Source organism: Ceratotherium simum, chromosome 35 (genome assembly GCF_057802395.1).
Source record: "Ceratotherium simum simum isolate JZ-2026a chromosome 35, ASM5780239v1, whole genome shotgun sequence".
Taxonomy (NCBI): domain Eukaryota; kingdom Metazoa; phylum Chordata; class Mammalia; order Perissodactyla; family Rhinocerotidae; genus Ceratotherium; species Ceratotherium simum.
Window position 1 is genome coordinate 24,113,824 of NC_141934.1, and position 18,766 is coordinate 24,132,589.

Consider the following 18,766-nt stretch of genomic DNA (forward strand, 5'->3'; position numbering starts at 1 on the left):
TTTTGGGGGTAATAGAAACTGTTTAGGGGCCGGCCCCGTGGCATAGCAGTTAAGTGCGCGTGCTCTGCTGCTGGTGGCCCGGGTTCGGATTACGGGCGTGCACCTATGCACCGCTTGTCAGGCCATGCTGTGACAGCGTTCCACATAAAATGGAGGAAGATGGGCACAGATGTTAGCCCAGGGCCGGTCTTCCTCAGCAAAAAGAGGAGGATCAGCATGGATGTTAGCTCAGAGCTGATCTTCCTCACCAAAAAAAAAAAAAAAAAAAAAGAAAGAAACTGTTTATATCTGTAGTTCTCAAACTGTGTCAAGGTAGCCCCAAGGAGCTGCAGCAAGCTCACAGGGGCACTATGGGATAATTTACATTTTCAAGGGAAACACAATGACACCTGTCACACGTCGCTTAGATTACTAACCTGGGGTAGTTCACATTCTTTTTTGGTGATGTGATATCTTTGCGAAGTTGGGTTTTTAGTGGTCTCTGATTAAAGTCAAGTACTATGTGGAAATCAGTATGGAACGAGAAAGGAGAATGGCAGTATCCAATCTGATTCCAAGGCTTGAGAATTTGTGCAGAGCCCAACAGGCACGCACATGCCATTAGTAAATAATTTTGGTTGTTTCAGAATGAAATAAAAATATTTTTGTCAATTTCTGTGTATTCTTTTTCTCCAGAGGCTACTAAGTTGTTAGGACATAAATACTTTTCAATTATTTGACCTAAGGACCCCTTGCAAAGTTTACTGAGATGCTAAGGGCATGGTGAACCAACAAAGTTTGGGAAACTTTGGTTTATGTCCTGATTGTGGTGGTGGTTACGCGACTGTATATATTCGCCAGAATTCACTGAATTATACACCTGAAAATTGGTGAATTGATGTGAAAATTATACCTCAATAAAACTGATTTAAAGAAACTAGTACATGGCCTGTTACATATACCTCGTCTCCTAGCCCTTTTACAGCTGAGGAAACTGAGGTACAAAGAGATTATATAACTCAGCTGAGAAGTGGCAGACTCTGGATATGCAGTCAGACAGTGTGGCTCTAGAGCCTAACCACTTAACCATTATGTTTTCCTCCCTCCTCAATGCCTGACACACATACTGATACCCCTACTTACTGCTCCTATAACAGACATCACTAATCAATCCTGGCACATGACTCTGAGTCTTTTCCAATGGAGAATTGATACAGTTTAAAGATTTTATTTATTCAGTTTTTTCCCCCCAAAGCCCCAGTAGATAGTTGTACGTCATAGGTTCACATCCTTCTAGTTGCTGTACGTGGGACTCGGCCTCGCGTTGGACGGAGAAGTGGTGCCTCGGGGCGCTCCCGGGATCCGAACCCGGGCCGCCAGCATCAGAGCGCGCGCACTTAACCGCTAAGCCACGGAGCCGGCCCTGAGAATTGATACAGTTTAGATGAAGTCAACTTTCCATTTTTGGTAGTGTTTCCATGGTGATGAGTCTTAATTAAGTATACTCAGCATCCAGAAATCTTTATTTGAAGTTGATTCCTTGGAAAGAGAACTATATAAACATAATCTCTTTTGGTGATGGCCATGGCTCTGTTGCAGTCTACTGGGTTGGCCACCAACTTGCAATGCTCATGGGCCAGAGCCCTGTCTGAAACTACCACGAGATTCCACTGTTGGCAATTCTTGGAATAAATGTTGACTCAGGAGTTGTGACTCCCCAGTTCTGGATCTTATGACTCAGCTAAGTTGTGTTAAGGAGGCATCTCCAGATGTTTCACAGCCATGCTGGGACCTGGAGTCATTAATTTTATCTTCCCACTGGGGCAGAGCTTGGGGCCTCAGAGGACAGGAGAGGCAGTAGGTCTCCGAATCCTTCAACGGAAACTTGCTTGTTTGTGTCTTCTATACATGGCATAAAGGATGGTAATCAGATGTGTAGGAAGGAAGCTGTGGGCCTCCCAGTTCACAGAACTAGTGTTAGTGCTTCTATTTTTTTTAATCCATTCTACATTTTTATAAGTAATACATATTCACACAGTTAAAAATTCAAATAGGAGATATGTAGAAGAATTCTCATAACACTTTTTATAACAGCTAAAAACCAGAAACCTAAATGTCCATCAGAATGGATAATTCCACTGAACATCCGTGGAATGGGGTATGAAGAGCAGAATGAATAAACTAGAGCTACGTGTATCGACATGGATAAATCTTTTAAACAGAAAAGCAACGTTGAAAAGTTGCAGAGGGGTGTGTACAGTATGACGTATAAGTTAAAAACATTCAAAACAACACTATGTATTTCTTACTGATACATATCTATGAAGTACAAATAGAAGGACATTGTAAGGGAGTGATGTGGGCCACATTCAGTACAGTGGAGATTTGGGCAGGCCCTGGCAAGAGGCAAATGACTCTGCCAGGGAGTTTAAGGAAGGAGCTATTTACAGAGGTGTGGCAGTTTAAGGGTGAGGCCCCTAGAGCTGGGACCAGTCCTAATCCTAAAGGAGCAGAGGAAGTGGGGAAGTCACCAGAGCTTGGCCAGAGCTTGTTGCTGGGGTAGGGGAGCTGCCAAGGCGCTGTTGTGGTTAAGGGCTACAGCAAAGCAGGGAGAAGGCAGGAAGAACAAATACTCCTCCCTCTCTCCTGCTGCCCTCCAGTCTTCTGTCCTTGCATTCCATTGGCTAAACCCCAGTAGGAGGCAAAGCAAGGGAGCCCAGGAGGTGCAGCCCGTAGGGGTCAGCCTCCCAGGACACAGAGAAAGACAGAATCAGTCTGGGGTGGGAGTAGGGGCAGAAATAACCAGCATCAGGGTTCCCCTCTTTGGGGACAGAGGAAGGGAATACCACCTAGAAAGAGTACATAGGGGCTTTCAACTCTGTGTACACTATTATTTCTTTCACTGAGGGTGAGGATATGAGTGTTAATGTTATGTTTATTTTCTGTTATATGATTTTCTGTCTTTTTCTATGCCTGAAATTTTCGTAGTAAAATGAGCAGGAGACCAAAAAATAATCCAGCAGTACCAAAAGGCTTATAAAGAAACAATAGGCTCACTGTCAGTCATTTACAAGATTATGACCACGCAAATATCATTTACTGCAGAATCGAGTAGTGTACTATACTTGTTTTTTTATCTCTTGGAGATTTTGATTACATTTATAGAGTTAACATTTGATTCTTTACTGGCAGTATTTGCCTTATAGTTAGCCTCTTTTTTCCCCTAAAGCTCTGTCTTCAGATATTCTATCAAGTGTGTTTCTTTTCTTTCATTGGTCTTGCACTAGACGGGGGGGTTGGGGCTGGCTTTGTGCTGCGGGACAGAGTACTTTCTTCCACAGCGGCACATCTGCTTTGGTGCCCCCAGTGGCCTGGGTTATTTTTAGAGGGAGCAACTTGATGTGGGAGTCAATCACATTTAGTAAGCTGGTACTCCCTGGGCTGTGTGTGGAGAGCCGCCTCTCAGTTTTTGGTGAGTATCCCCATGTTCCAATCCGCCGCTGCCAAGTTTAGAAATAAAGATAGTGGTTTGGCAGTTTGGCGTTTTCTTTAAAAGTTAAACGTACATTTACCATACAACCTGACAGTGCTATTCCTACGTATCTACCCAAGAGAGATGAAAATATATGTCTATTCAAAGACTTCTACATGGATGTTCACGGCAGCATTATTCATAACAGCCAAAAAGTGGAAATAACCCAAATGTGCAACAACTGGTAAATGGATAAACAAAATGTGATATATTTATACCAAGTTTTTATTCCTGAATGGCAATAAAAAAATTTATGCTACAACATATGTATTCATGCTACAACATAAATGAACCTCAAAAATATCATGCTAAGTGAAAGAAGCCAGATGCAAATACCACATATTGTATGATTCCATTTATATGAAATATCCAGAAAAGACAAATCTGTAGGGACAGAGGGTAGATTAGTGGTTGCCAGGAGCTGGGGGGAGGAGAGAGTGGGGAGTGAGTGCAAATAGACACCAGGGATCTTATTGGGTGATGGAATGTTCTAAAACTGGATGTGGTAATAGTTTCACAACTTGGTAAATATATAAAAACCACAGAATTGTACACTTAAAAGGAGTGAATTTATAGGATGTAAATTGTACCTCAATAAAATTGTTAAAAAATAATGGTTTAGGGGGCTGGCCCGGTGGTGTAGTGGTTAAGTTTGTGAGCTCTACTTCAGCGGCCCAGAGTTCTCAGGTTCGGATCCCGGGCACAGACCTATGCACCACTTATCAAGCTATGCTGTGGCAGGCGTCCCACATATAAAGTAGAGCAAGATGGGCACGGATGTTAGCCCAAGGCCAATCTTCTTCAGCAAAAAGAGGAGGATTGGCAACAAATGTTAGCTCAGGGCTAATCTTCCTCACCAAAAACAAAACAACAAAAAAAACCACACGAAGAAAATAATAATAATAATAATGGTTTAGATTCTTAGTTTGGAAGAAAAACACCCAATATGGTGGTTCAGAGATCTACGTTTTTGGGTGACTATTTAGTAACTGGCTTGATGAAGGATTCTTTCAACCAGGCTCCAAGTCTTTGGTTTTGGAATCTTTAAGATGACAGTGCCCTGGGCAAGAGCTTGGTAATAATGAGTCCAAGATTTGTGGCTTCTTTTCTTATCTGGTGTGGTTAACTTTGCCCAGAAGGAAAGCTCTGTTCTTTGGCGTATTAATCTAGATTCTGACACTTGCCTCTGAAGTGAAGACACTCAACCCAAATTGGCAAAGCCAATCATAACAAAATGGAATTTGTTTGCTTATGTAATTGGGAAGTCAAACATGTACTGCTTCAGGTGTAAGCCAATCCAGGGGCTCAAATGCAGTCATCATGGCTCAGCCTTCATCTGTTTTTCTGCCCTAATTTCCTCTGGGTTCATTCTTAGGCAAGAGAGCCCCATTAGCACTGGGCTCACATCCTGCTACCTGTAAAACTAGTGGAAAAAGAGTTTCTCTTTTTCAGCAGTTCTGATACAAGCCCCGCAGTTGAGTTTTGTTGGTTCTGAGTGCCCGTCCCTGAATCAACCCGCTGGGTCAGGAGGCTGATGTTCTGATTAGCCAGGCCTCGGTCATATGCCCTGGAACCCAGTAGGGTCAACCCCACCCCCAGCTAGATCTCAAAGACTGAGTGTGGGGAAGGGATGGGTCTCCAAAGAAACTATGGGGACGTCAACCAGAAGGAGAATAGCTGCCTAGCTGGCAAAGACAACAGAAGGCCTCCATCTGGTGACTAGTTCCATTTGAGGCCACGGGGCCAGGGTTGATTGGATAAAAGGCAGGATTGGATTGCCTCAATGTGGCTCATTTGCTTCTGGAAACATCATCTCAAAGCACAGGTCCAATTGAGTGTCTGCTGGAGACACCCTCTTGAGCAGAGGGTAGCCAGGGACTATGAGGGAAGACAGGAATTGTATCCCCTCCAGTTGCCGGACTACCCCATGGACAGTGCAGCAGGAGACAGCTGTTATAAAATGGTGCAGCCGCTGTGGAATATGGTAATTTTTCCTCAGAAAAATTAAACATGGAATTACTATATGATCCGGCAATCTCACTTCTGGGTATATACCCAAAATAATTGAAAGCAGGGACTCAAACACATATTTGTACACTCATGTTCATAGCATCATTATTCACAATAGCCAAAAGATGGAAGCAGCCCAAATGTCTGTCGACAGATGAATGGACAAGCAAAATGTGGTACATATGCACAATGGAATAGTATTCAGCCTTAAAATAAAAGAAGGAAATTCTGATACATGCTACAACATGGATGAATCTTGAAGACATTATGCTATGTGATAAATATGCAAGTCACAAAAAAACAAATACTGTATGATTCCACTTACATGAGGTCAAATATGAGAGTAGTCAAATTCATAGAGACAGAAAGGAGAATGGTGGTTGCCAGGGCCTGGAGGGAAGAGGAAATGGGGTTGTTGTTGGATAGGTTCGGTGTTTCAGTTCTGGAGATGGGTGATGGTGATGGTTACACAACAACGTGAATATATTTAATGCCACTGAATTGTACACTTAAAAACAGTTGAGATGGTAAATTTTATGTGTGTTTTATTACAAATAGAAAAATTAAAAAATTTAAAATGGTAAATTTTATGTTATATATATTTTACTCCAATTAAAAAAGAGAGAGAGGGCGGCCCTGTGGCTTAGCCGTTACGTGCGCGCGCTCCGCTACTGGCGGCCTGGGTTCGGATCCCTGGCGCGCACCGACGCACCACTTCTCTGGCCATGCTGAGGCCATGTCCCACATACAGCAACTAGAAGGATGTGCAACTATGACATACAACTATCTACTGGGGCTTTGGTGGGGGGAGGGAAAGGAGGAGGATTGGCAATAGATGTTAGCTCAGAGCCGGTCTTCCTCAGCAAAAAGAGGAGGATTAGCACGGATGTTAGCTCAGGGCTGATCTTCCTCACCAAAAAAAAAAAAAGAGAGAGAGAGACAAGTATCTGGAAAAAAGTAAGTATCCAAGAAATGAATTGATAACCTTTTCTGTTGCCTGTGGGACTGGCACAAGGTGGAATCAGCAGAGACTGAGCGTGGGCGAGGAATGCCCTGGGGGTGGAGAGCATGTCACAATAAGGGCCTTGTTTCTGACTCCCCCCATCCTGCGTCGTCCTCATCTTGGCTGGCAAATCCTGAGCCTGGACCCGAGGACAGACGTGGACCAAATGTGTAGTCTCCGGTATCGGGTCTCCTCTGGGAAGTGTCTCTGGCCTGTGGCAGAGACAGAGAGAGAACTGTGGGGGAGCAGGAATGACTCCATATCCCAGGGGACAGAATTACGGGAAGGCCCAGGGACTTCCCATCCCTACCACTCTGATGCCTTAGGATTGAGCAGAAAATATCGCCAGTGGAGTATTAGAAAAGTGCCTGTAAAAAAGTAAATGTCGATAGCATTGAGTGTTGGTGAGGTGTGGACAACTGTCATATGCTGGGGTGGGAGTGTAAATTGGTGCAGCCACTTTGTGGGCCGTTTGCCAAGATCTATTAAAACTAAAAACAAGCGTGTACCCTCTGACCCAGCAATTCCACTGCTCTTCCCCAGAAAAATAATTGCGTATGTGCCCAGGGAGGCAGTGCAAGGATATTATTCAATGTTGCATTGTTCATTATAGTCGGAGACTGGAAACAACCTCAACAACCAGCAATAGGGAAATGGCAAATAAACTGTATTATGTCCAGAGCATGAAATACTGCACAGCGCTACAAAGAATGAAGTATATCTCTATATTCTTAGGTAGGTAGATCTTCAAGACATATTGTTGAGTGAGAAAAGAAAGTTGTGGAATCATATGTATACTCTGATACTATTAATATATTTTTAAAAATTAAAAGTATGTGCTTTAGGGTATAAGCTATGCTGTTATAACAAAGAGATCCCCAAATAAAAAGGCTTAAATGAAGTAGCTTTTTTCTTTCTCACATAACAGTCCAGAAGGAGGTGTGGTCCAGGGTGAGTGGTGTTCCAGTCATCTGTTGCTGCATAAAACAACAATAATCTCATTTTGCTCATGGATTCTGTGAGTCAGCAGTTTAGGCACGGCATAGTCTGGATGGCTTGACTGTGCCCTATGCTGTTAGAGGCCTTAGCTGGGAAGACTTGAATGGCTGGGAGTAACTCACATGGCTGGGGGCTAGAATCATCTGGAGGTTTCTTTACCCCTTTGGTGCCTGAGCTGGAATGACAAGGTTTGTCTTAGTTGGGACTGTTGATCGGAGTGCCTACACGTGACTTCTCTTTGTGGTTAGGGTTTCCACACAGCGCGGTGGCCTCAGGGTAGTTGAACTTTTTGTTCCAAGAGCGAATGTTCCAGCAAGTAAGGGAGAAGGTACATGGCCTTCCACACTTTTTCTCAGAAATTTTAGTCACTTCTGCCGTATTTTATTCGTCAAAACTACCTATATTTAAGGGGAGGGAACAGAGACCCCTGCCTCTCTATGTAAGGAGTGCTACAGGATGGATGATCATGTTTTAACACCATCACAGGTGAGAAGCTCTGTCACATGAGGTCACTCAATATCCAAGTTGGTTTGGCTGGGGAAGGGACAGTGGGCTTTTCCATTTGCATCATGTCACCTCTGGTTTCAAGACAACTGGACCCGTTGTTGCCATATCCCAGCCAAGGAAAGAGAGTGGAGGGCAAGCAGTTCCTTATAAAAATGTGGTTCAGAACTTACACACGTCACTTCTGCTTGCGTCCCATTGACTAACTCTTAGTCATACCACTACACTTAGCTGCAAGGGAGGGTGGGAAATGTCATCTATAGCTGGGCAGCCATGTGCCCAGCTACAACTCAGTGGGTCCTCTTACTAAAAGGAAGAGGAGAATAAGTATTAGGAACAATTAGTTTTTGCAACAGTGTGTATTTTTCATATATATTTGTGTGTGTATACATAGAAATAGGTCTTTGTAGAATAGACATATACAATCATGCGTTGCTTAACAGTGGAGATACATTCAGAGAAATGCGTCAGGTGATTTCATCACTGTGCGAACATCATAGAGAGTGCTTACACAAACCTAGATGGTATAGCCTACTACCACCTAAGCTATATGTACTAATCTTTTGGGACCACTGTTGTGTATGTGGTTCGTCATTGACTGAAGTGTTGGTATGTGGTGCATGACTATACATAGATAGATGGAATACAGTCTGGAAGAATACATAGAAAAAGGTCTAGAAGAAACTGGTAATGATGGTTACTTCTGGGGAAGGGGGAATATAGGGTAAGGGTATATTCAAAGCTGACTCTAGCCATAGCTGTATTGTTTTATTTTTATTTATTTATTTATTTTTGTGAGGAAGATCAGCCCTGAGCTAACATGCGTGCTAATCCTCCTCTTTTTGCTGAGGAAGACCGGCTCTGAGCTCACATCTATTGCCAGTCCTCCTCCTTTTTTTCCCCACAGCCCCAGTAGATAGTTGTATGTCATAGTTGCACATTCTTCTAGTTGCTGTATGTGGCATGCGGCCTCAGCATGGCTGGAGAAGCGGTGCATCGGTGCGCGCCCAGGATCCGAACCCGGGCCGCCGGTAGCAGAGCGCGCGTGCTTAACCGCTAAGCCACGGGGCCAGCCCTGTTTTAATTTTTAACGAGGATAATGTCTTCACATTTTAGTTGTGAAATTAAATATTAATGCAAACTGAAGAGGGCCTGGTGAGCATCTGGCTGCCAATGCTGCATTCTTGGTCCTGTCTTTCTGTCGTAGGACCCAACACCAAAGAGCGCCAGGAGGCAGCCTGGCCCTTTATCCTCCGGGAGCCTCAGCTGTCATTGCTGAGACTCTTGGTCCCAAGGCCCTACCTTCTCGAAGGCTGTGTAGTCTAGTCAGGGTCTCTCTGCCCCTATCTCTCCATCCAGTTCTGGAGGGTTTCCTTTATCACCAGCAGATATTAGTTGAACATAGAGGGCTGTTTTGGCACTGAAGAATTCGAAAGATTAAAACACAGCCTCTCTTTCCACAGATTATTTATTAATTAAAAACAGAAAGCCCGTCACTGTACAACGGAGAAAGTGGGTAGACACCGCCTTTTCTAAACAATCAAAGTTAACATCATGGACACCGTGTCCTTCCTGATGGGAGATGCCGAGAAAGACACAGTGTCACTTCAGTGGCATTTCTGCCCCAAATGCATAACCAGAATCCAGTCCCAAAGAAATATCAGATAAACCCAGGTGGAGGGACATTCTCCAAAACAACTGGACTGAACTCTTTAAAAATGTTGATGTCATGAAAGACAAAGAAAAGTTGAGCAGCTGTTCTAGACTAAAGGAGACTAAAGAGGAGCAGTATTACAGGGCAGGAGACTGAATTGCGTCCAGGATCTGGGGGGAAACTGCCGTAAAGGGACAGTTAGCAAAATTTGCATCTGGATGGTATTTGAGGTCATAATCCTGTATTGTATCGAGGTTACATGTTCTGTATTTGATAGCGTACTGTGGATATATAAGAGAATGTCATTGTTCTTAGGAAACACACACTGAAGTATTTAGGAGTAAAGAAGCATGTTGTCTGCAACTAACTCCCAAATGGTTTAGAACAGGAGTAGGCAAACTTTTTTGGCAAAAAGGCCAAGTAGTGAGGATTCTAGGCTGTGCGGGCCGTATGGTCTCTGTCATAACTGCTCACTCTGCTGTCTAGTGCCAGAGCAGCCTCAGACAGTATGTAAATGAAAGGGCGTGGCTGTGCTCCAGTGAAGTTTATTTATGGATACTGAAATTTCATTTTCATATACTTTTCACATGTCATGAAATATTCTTTTGATTTTTTTCAACCATGCAAAAACTGTTTCTAGCTTATTGCCCATACAAAATCAGGCGGCCAGATCTAGCCTGCAGTCTGTAGTTTACCGATGCCTGATGTAGAAAAAGAACACACACACAGACACACACACACACAGACACACACACACAAACGGGAGATAAAGCAAATATGGCATAATGCTAACAATTGGTGAATCCGGGCGAAGGGTATAGGGGAGTTTTTTGTACTCTTCTTACAAGGCTTCTGCAAGTTTGAAGTTATTTAAAAACAAAAAATTAAATAAAAAAGAGACACAATTTCCTCCTAGGGGCCCAGGAAGGAGAGAGTGACGATACTGCATGGATCTGGGGGACTGAGCCCTCTCATCTGGGGGCCAAGGGAGACTTGCTCACAGTATTCCTCACTGTTGCTTCTAATTATCTATTCACTGCATTGCCTTCACTTCTTCCTTATTTTCTGCCTTAGCCTTCATATCTAGGGACCCCGCTTGGCAGGCATGAGGCTTCAGGCTCTGGCCTCACTGTTTCTGACCATCCTCTTTGTCTCTCCTTCTGCTAAATACATTTCTCCACCAGCCAAGGAAACAGCCACTTTCAATATGTTCATTAGATTATTGTTTTTAATTTCATAGTTTCCATCCCCCATATTGTTTCTCCAAATTGTTGGTATTTGTCTTAGATGATCAGAACGCTAGAGGGAAGGAGTTGTTTTCCTGCCTATGGCGTTATTTGGGGGGTGGTGAGCTATGGCTGCAATGTCGAGACGTTACTGTGTTCCATTGTCCCAGCATTGGGGTGAAGTCTCTTGTATTTCTCCTGGCCTTGTGGCCCGGAATGGTTAATTCCAGGAATGAGATACTGAGTTCATTGGAGTGACTGTGTCTGGGGTGGGGAGGGTTGGCTTTAAGGGAAGAGGTATGTCCTTTTCTTAATTGACTTAACAAGAATTCTCTTCATTGCCATGATCAGAAACCCAACTCAAACTGGCCTAAGTGAGAAGGAATTTATTAATTCATATAGCCAAGAGTATTGGATAGCATTACATTCAGACTTGGTCAGGTCCAAGGGCTGAAATGATGCTGTGAGAATTCTGTCTCTTACCATGTCTCAATTCTGTTTTCCTGTTTGGCTTCATTCTTAGGCAGGCTCTCCTCACTCAGCAGCCCCAGGGTGTACCTTCTACTAGATTAGCAAACCCAGGAGAAAAAAGGCATCCCGAAACCAATACTTCCAGCGGACTTCCCAGAACTGACTCTTATTGGCCCAATTTGAGCCGTGTGTCCATGTTCAAACCAATCAATAAATAGGGAATTGGAGGATTCTGATTGGTTAGGCCTGGATCACATGACCACTCTTGGTGTGGGGACTGTTAGCTCTACTCAAACCATCTGGACTAAGAATTGACAAGAGGTGGCCCCTCAAAGGCATATTTGGTTGCTGTTACCATCAAGAAGGATGGAACCTGGGCAGGAAAAAAACAGCAGTTTCTTATTACACAAATGCTGTGCTGTGCTGCCTTTCCCAATTCCAGTCTCAATTTTCTAAGCCACATCTTTGATAGTTGTAGTTATATTGTCTTAGCTGTCCACTTGTGACCTCTGTAGTCACGTCCCCTGACGCAAGCAAACTATGAAAAATGACCTGTTCACATTCTCCCATACACCCTGCCTGGACTCTCCATCCCTCAGGAAGCTCACAGGATCTACAGGCAGAAGCTGGAGGAGCTGACCGCGCTCCAGACTTCCTGTAGCACCTCCATCAACAAGCAGAAGACGCGACTGAAGGACTTGAAGCACACACTTCAGAGGTAGGCGGGGCTGCAACTCAAAGGCTCCCCTGACTTTAAGGGTCAGAAACCCAACTCAAAACTGGCTTGAGCAGAGAATGGGAATTTTAATGGAAAAAAACCAGGAGTGGCTTCAGGTATCACTGGGTCCAGGGGTCAAAGAGTGTTTTTAGGAATCTGGTTTTGTCCTCTAAATTCTGCCTTCCTCTAGATTGGCTTCACTCTCAGGCTGACCGTCCACTCATGGTCAATGACATGGCCACCAGCAGTGCAAGGCTTATATCCTTTAGCCTTGCTTCCTACTGGCTTGGCCACCCCAGCAGAATGAGAACTTGTCAGGAGTTCTGGGTGTGATCCTCATTGGCTGGAATTGGTCACGTGTCCATCTTTGAACCAATCACTGAGACTCTAGGCAAGACTAGGTCATATGCTTAGTTTCTGGACCTGGGGGATGGGACAGTCCTAGTTGAACCATATGGAGGTGGGGAAGAGGATGAGAGGTAGTTCCCCAGAGGAAAGTGTTATAAGAAGTCGTGCTAGGGCCGGCCCCATGGCTTAGCGGTTAAGTGCGCGCACTCTGCTACTGGCGGCCCGGGTTCGGATCCCGGGCACGCACCGACGCACCGCTTCTCCGGCCATGCTGAGGCCGCGTCCCACATACAGCAACTAGAAGGCTGTGCAACTATGACGTACAACTATCTACTGGGGCTTTGGGGGAAAAAAAAAAAAGGAGGAGGATGGGCAATAGATGTTAGCTCAGAGCCAGTCTTCCTCAGCAAAAAGAGAAGGATTGGCATGGATGTTAGCTCAGGATTGATCTTCCTCACCAAAAAAACAAAAAAGTCGTGCTGGACAGGTAAACAGTAAATATCCTTGTCATGGGTGTGGGAGCTCACCCCACCAGGGTCTCCGGTGTAGGGGTAAGAAGTCTGGCATCCTTGGTGGGGACGTACTTGAGCTCATGACTTAGTTCAGTTCCTGAGGCCCGGATCACATGTTCACTTCCCGATCCTCATGTCTTCATGATTTGGGAAGTGCCTTCATCCCCTGTAGGTGAAGGGGTTCAGTGGATGCTGTGACCCTCTGGGGAGGCAGGGAGACTAAGGCTCTGAGTGGCTTGTCCCAGACCACTTAGCTGGGCCTCCATTCCAGAGTGTGTGACTCCTGGTCAGTTCTTCCCTTCTCTTGTGGTCAATTTTTGGGAAGGTTACTGATTATACCCCTAACCTCGGCTGACCATTTTGTAAATGGAAGCCCATTAGTTGTGGGGTAGAGTGTGGGTGGTTCCATGTAATGACATTGCCACCCTTCTTGGAAAAACACATCTTACTAACGGCAAGACTCAAGAGTCTTTTATCTGTCTAGGGTTTTTCAACCTTGGAACTACTGATAATTCTTTGTTGCAGGGGTCTGCCCTGTTCATTGTGGGATGTTTAGCAGCATCCTTGGCCTCTACCCACTAGATGCCAGTAGAACCCTCCACTCCTGTCATGACAACCAAAATTTTCCCAGACATTGCCAAGTGTTCCCACTTGAGAACCACTGGCTTAGAAGGTTGACCCATGAGGACCCCTACTCTTCTGAGAGTGTGTCTGCTGACTTGTTTTTCTAGTTTTGAGAGTTAAGTATCACCAAGGAATAACAATCAGACCTCGATCAGTTTGACTGCTTATACTTTCAAAGCACCCTCCTGTCTGCCCCCTTAGTAATCTTCAGGTTATTCCTTTAGAATAGTGAGATGAGTAGTATTGCCAGTAGATATCCATTGAGCTCATGCTGTGTGTCAAGTATCATTCTAAATGTGTTACAGTTACTCACTTACTCCTCACAACAGTGTTGTCAGTGAAGTAGGCCTGATGTTAGCCCTGTTTTTCAGGTGTGGAACATAAGGCAGAGAGGTTAAAGGACATTCCCAAGGTCACAAGGCTAGCAGGGAGCCAGCATCAAAGCCAGAGAGTACAGATGGAGAATCGAGGTTGTGAGAAGAATTGAGACGGGAAGATGGGAGGGCAGTGCCAAGAGCTTCCAGATTCTTCCTCCAGTCTGAGTAACACCCCTGCTTCTCCTACGCCCACACCTCTGACCACAGGTATAAGCGCCATGCCAGTCGGGAGGAGGCAGAGCTCGTTCAGCAGATGGGCGCCAACATCAAGGAGCGGCAGAACATCTTCTTTGACATGGAGGCCTACCTGCCCAAGAAGAACGGGTAGGAGCTGGGAACTTACCCCTCCCTGCTGACCTTACTAACTCCCACCTCCCTGTTGGGGCTTGAGGTTGAGGGGAAAGTGGGGGAAGCAAGGACAGGAAAGAGAAGGAAGCTTCCTCACCGGTCCCTATGAACCCAGGAGGGGACCTCAGTCCCTGCTGTGTGGTAGTGACATTCCTAGGAGGGCTTTTTCAAGGCACCAGATGAAAGATCTGGTTCCCAGCACCTGCCACATGCTTGGTGCCAGCTGGGGTCCAGTGGAAAGGGGTTCTCTCCCAAGGGAACAAACTATTTATTGAGGGCCCGTTGTATGCCCAGCATTGTGCTGGGAGCTCTCTTGACATCAGTCATTTTATCCTCAACAACCAGGGTTGGATCCAGGTATCCCCATTCTGCAAGGTTCAGAGACATTAGGAAGTATCTTGCAAAGGTGGCTCAGTCCAGGTTTGGCCAAGCCAAGATGTGAACACTAGACATTCTGACTCCAGAGCCTATGTTCTTTCCATCTTCCCCCTTCAGAGAAGTCCCATCTCCTCTCTCAAGAGACATCACTGCCACTCTCTTCCAGAGAGAGATCCAGTGTGGTCTCATGACCTGACGGGGGCTGCTAAGCACATCCCATCACTTCACTCTGACCCTCTTTCCTGGTTCAGCCTAGCACCGAGCCAGAGCCTCCTCCCATGTAACACTAGCCCTGTTACTTTTTTGTGAGGAAGATTAGCCCTGAGCTAACATCCGATGCCAGTCCTCCTCTTTTTGCTGAGGAAGATTGGCCCTGGCCTAACATCCCTGCCCATCTTCCTCTACTTTATATGGGACGCCGCCACAGCATGGCTCAACAAACGAAGCGTAGGTCTGCGCCTGGGATCTGAACCTGTGAAACCTGGGCCACCGAAGCAGAATGTGCGCACTTAACTGCTACCCCAGCCCTGTTACATTTTAAGCCATTCCTCTTGGCTTCTCCTTTTTTGCTGTGTTTGGTTAAAACTCCATGAGTTGGGTGGTGATGATTTTCTACAGAATAAACAGCATGGCCCTCTTTACAACGTGGCTCAAGTCTACTTTCCCAGCCCCTCCCTCCCCAGTCCTCTGTGCATCTTGCAGATGACAGAAAACCCAACTCCAAGTTGCTTAAGAAAAAATAGGGGAGGCCGGCCCCGTGGTGTAGCGGTTAAGTGCACGCGCTCCGCTGCTGGCAGCCCAGGTTCGGATCCCGGGCGCGCACCGATGCATCGTTTGTCAGGCCGTGCTGTGGCGGGGTCCCACATGAAGTGGAGAAAGATGGGCACAGATGTTAGCTCAAGGCCAGTCTTCCTCAGCAAAAAGAGGAGGATTGGCATAGATGTTAGCTCAGGGCTGATCTTCCTCACAAAAAAGAAAAAGAAAGAAAAAATAGGGGACTCATTGGCTCATGTAATGGAAAAGTACAGGTGTAGCTTTAGGTAGGCTGGATCCTGTTGCTCAAATAATAGTTAGGATTCGTTTCTCATTTAGTTTTCTTTTTACTCTTTTCCAATGTATGAGTTTTATTCTTGGGTGGGCTTTCTTTACAAGCTGGCCCCAGCAGCTCTGGGTTTCCATCCTACCTGCTTAGCAATTCTAGTAGAGAAAGCCTCTTTATTCCTTAGTGGTTCTCGGAAAAGTCCCAGGACTGATTCTCATTGGCCTAGATTGTGTCACATGACCATTATTAATGTGGTCAGGAGAATGCACTGCTTTGATTGGCTGAATGTGGGTCATGTGCCTTCCACTAGAGCTTAGGGGGAAAAGAGATCCTGTGAAGGGAAGTTGTACTGCCCTTTCAGGAAGTAGGAACTGTATACTAGGCAAGAAAAATGTCCTTTTCACACCTCTGCTCCAGTTACACCTGACTGAAAATGCCCCTAGAATCTACTCACAGCCACAAAGAAGGCTCTTCGGTTCCCTTTTCTCCTCTCAAACTTCTACTCATCCTTCAAAGCCCAGTTCAAATGTTACCACCTCAGTGAAGCCTTTCCAAACCCTCTCCCTCTGTGGAATTAACCCTGAGATCTCATAACCCTTTATCTGTACCTTTATTAGTGTGTTAGAGTACAGGCTGTTGTAAAAGAAGCCCAATGATACAATGGCTCAAACGAATGAGAAGTTTCTCTCTCCCTCACATGTAACAGTCCAGATGTGAGTGGGCCAAGAGTGGTGGGCTCATAAGATCCTCTAGGGACTCAGGGTCCTTCCAGCTTACTGCTTCACCACCCATTAGAGAGTTGTCCTCATTTGCATGGCCAAGGCTGGTTCACACCATCACGTTCTCAGGAAGGGGGCAAGAGTCAGGCAGTGGAGGGCAAGTAGGTCCCTTTTTACAAAAAGTGTTTACCATTTCCTGGTGAAGCCAACATATACATACCCTGTGACCCATAAATTCCACTCCTGGCCATCTACCCAATGGAAATGAGTGCTTCTGGCCTCCAAAAAGACATGTATAAGAATGTTCACAGCAAGGAAGCCAGACACAGAAGGGCACATATTACATGAGTGTATTTATGTGAAATGTCCGGAATAGGCAAATCCATAGAGACAGAAAGTAGACTAGTGGTTGCCAGAGGGGAGGGAGGAATGGGGAGTGACTGCTGATGGGTACAGGCTTTCCTTTTGTAGTGATAAAAATGTTCTAGAATTAGGTAATGGTGATGGTTGCACAACACTGTGAATATACTAGAAACCATTAAATTGTATACTTTAAAAGGGTGATGTTAATGGTATGTGAATTATATCTTGGTTAAAAAAAAGAATGTTCACAGCAGCTTTATTCATAATACCCAAAAACTGAAAGCAAGCCCAGTATCCATCAATAGTAGAATGAATAAATAAGTTGTGGTATATTCACTCAAAGCAATAATATATGCAACGAAAGGCAGGAACTACTGAGGCACAGATGACGTGGGTGAATCTCACAGATATAATATTGAGGGGAAGAAGCCAGGCATAAAATACAACACACTGTGCACATTCTCTGAAGTTTGAAAGTAGGCAGAACTAATCCATAGTGATAGAAAACACAACAGTGGTGACCCTTGGTAGGGGCTACTGACTGAGAGGGGGCACGATGCAGCCTCCTGGGGCTGGAAGTGTTTTATTCTTTGATCTGGGTGTTGGCTACATGGATGTGTAAATATGTAAAAATATACCTTGTCGTGTACTTACGATCTGTTTACTTAATGAAGGTTATGCCTTATGCCTCAATTTTAAAAAGAGCTCTTTTTAAATTGACCTGGAGATTGAACATTTGCCTTCGCCTCATTGGCCGGAACTTAGTCACATGCTGACATTAGCTGCAAGGGAGGCTGGGAAGTATGGTCTCTAAGCCAGCTAAAATGGGGGGAAATGGGTTAGTCATGACTGTCATGTGTCGTAGTTGTCACGTTCTCTAGTTACTCATTATTCTCACTGGATGTGAGAATTTTACCACTGAGTTTAGCACCCTATTTTCGAACATCCTGTGTTCAGTGTGTGCTTATTAAGTTTGAATATTTTTGGTTGGGGCCCATTCCTGCAGCTGTTAAGGAACACGGTGGCCCTCACAGGTCTTTCCTTCCAGGCTCTACTTAAATCTGGTCCTTGGCAATGTGAATGTGACGCTTCTCAGCAACCAGGCCAAGTAAGTGTCCCAGACCCCAACCTGGCTTTACGGAATCCAGTCATTTGGCTCTTTCAACTCAGGAGAGACAAGACCGAGCTGGTATTGTTGCATACAGAAAAAATCATTAACTGTTGGGGCTCTGGCTCTTTGTCTTTCTGACAGTCTCCCCTGCAGTGGGTAGACCCCCTGGGGGAGCTTTCCTTCCTTCATTTACAGAGTCAGTACGCTGGGTAGACAGGACTGCCAATTTCTCATGAGAAGTGGCCCCTGCTCCATTCCACACCTTATCACACACATTTCTCCTTGGAAGCAGGCAGTCCTGTCCACTCGAAATCTGTCAGTTTCAGGGGCAATGGAGCTGTGGCATTTCTGCTGCAGTAGCTGGTTGGGGGAGGAGACACTGTCTCTACCCCCTGCCCATTGCCATCACAGGCCCAGAGCCCTAAACCAGGAGTCCAGGGTTGTGGGAAGCTTTACACATTGGCCCTCTTTCCCTAATTGATCATCACCATTAATTCAAGGCCAGGTCTCTCCTTCAGTGGGATTGGCAGGTCCTTGTGAGGTGTGGGTGGTGGTAGGTCAAGGATCTGATGGGGCTGAGGGTCCTGCCCCCAAATGGGATATAGTTATATTACTATAACTATAGTAATAGTTATGGGGGGATGTCTGTCACTGCAGATTTGCCTACAAGGATGAATATGAGAAGTTCAAGCTCTACCTGACCATCATCCTGCTCCTGGGGGCTGTGGCGTGTCGATTTGTCCTTCACTACAGGTAATGGGGGGTGCGGCCACGTGTGTGGGCATGCAGCGGGGAGGAGGCCGTGAGAGCGGGATTCCCGGTCTCTCCTGTGTCTGCAGTGTTTGGTG

The 18,766-nt window shown here is 45.4% G+C and overlaps 1 protein-coding gene across 2 annotated transcripts in view; it reads left to right on the forward strand.

Moving 5' to 3' along the window:
* TMEM120B (transmembrane protein 120B) overlaps nt 1-18,766 on the forward strand; it is a 40,090-nt gene that overhangs the window by 4,286 nt on the left and 17,038 nt on the right. For both annotated transcript variants that reach the window (XM_004430012.3, XM_087423334.1), the window contains exons 2-5: nt 11,978-12,096; nt 14,165-14,281; nt 17,856-17,915; nt 18,576-18,671. In XM_004430012.3, the coding sequence (XP_004430069.1) occupies nt 11,978-12,096; nt 14,165-14,281; nt 17,856-17,915; nt 18,576-18,671 (392 nt within the window). The remainder of the gene's footprint in view (nt 1-11,977; nt 12,097-14,164; nt 14,282-17,855; nt 17,916-18,575; nt 18,672-18,766) is intronic.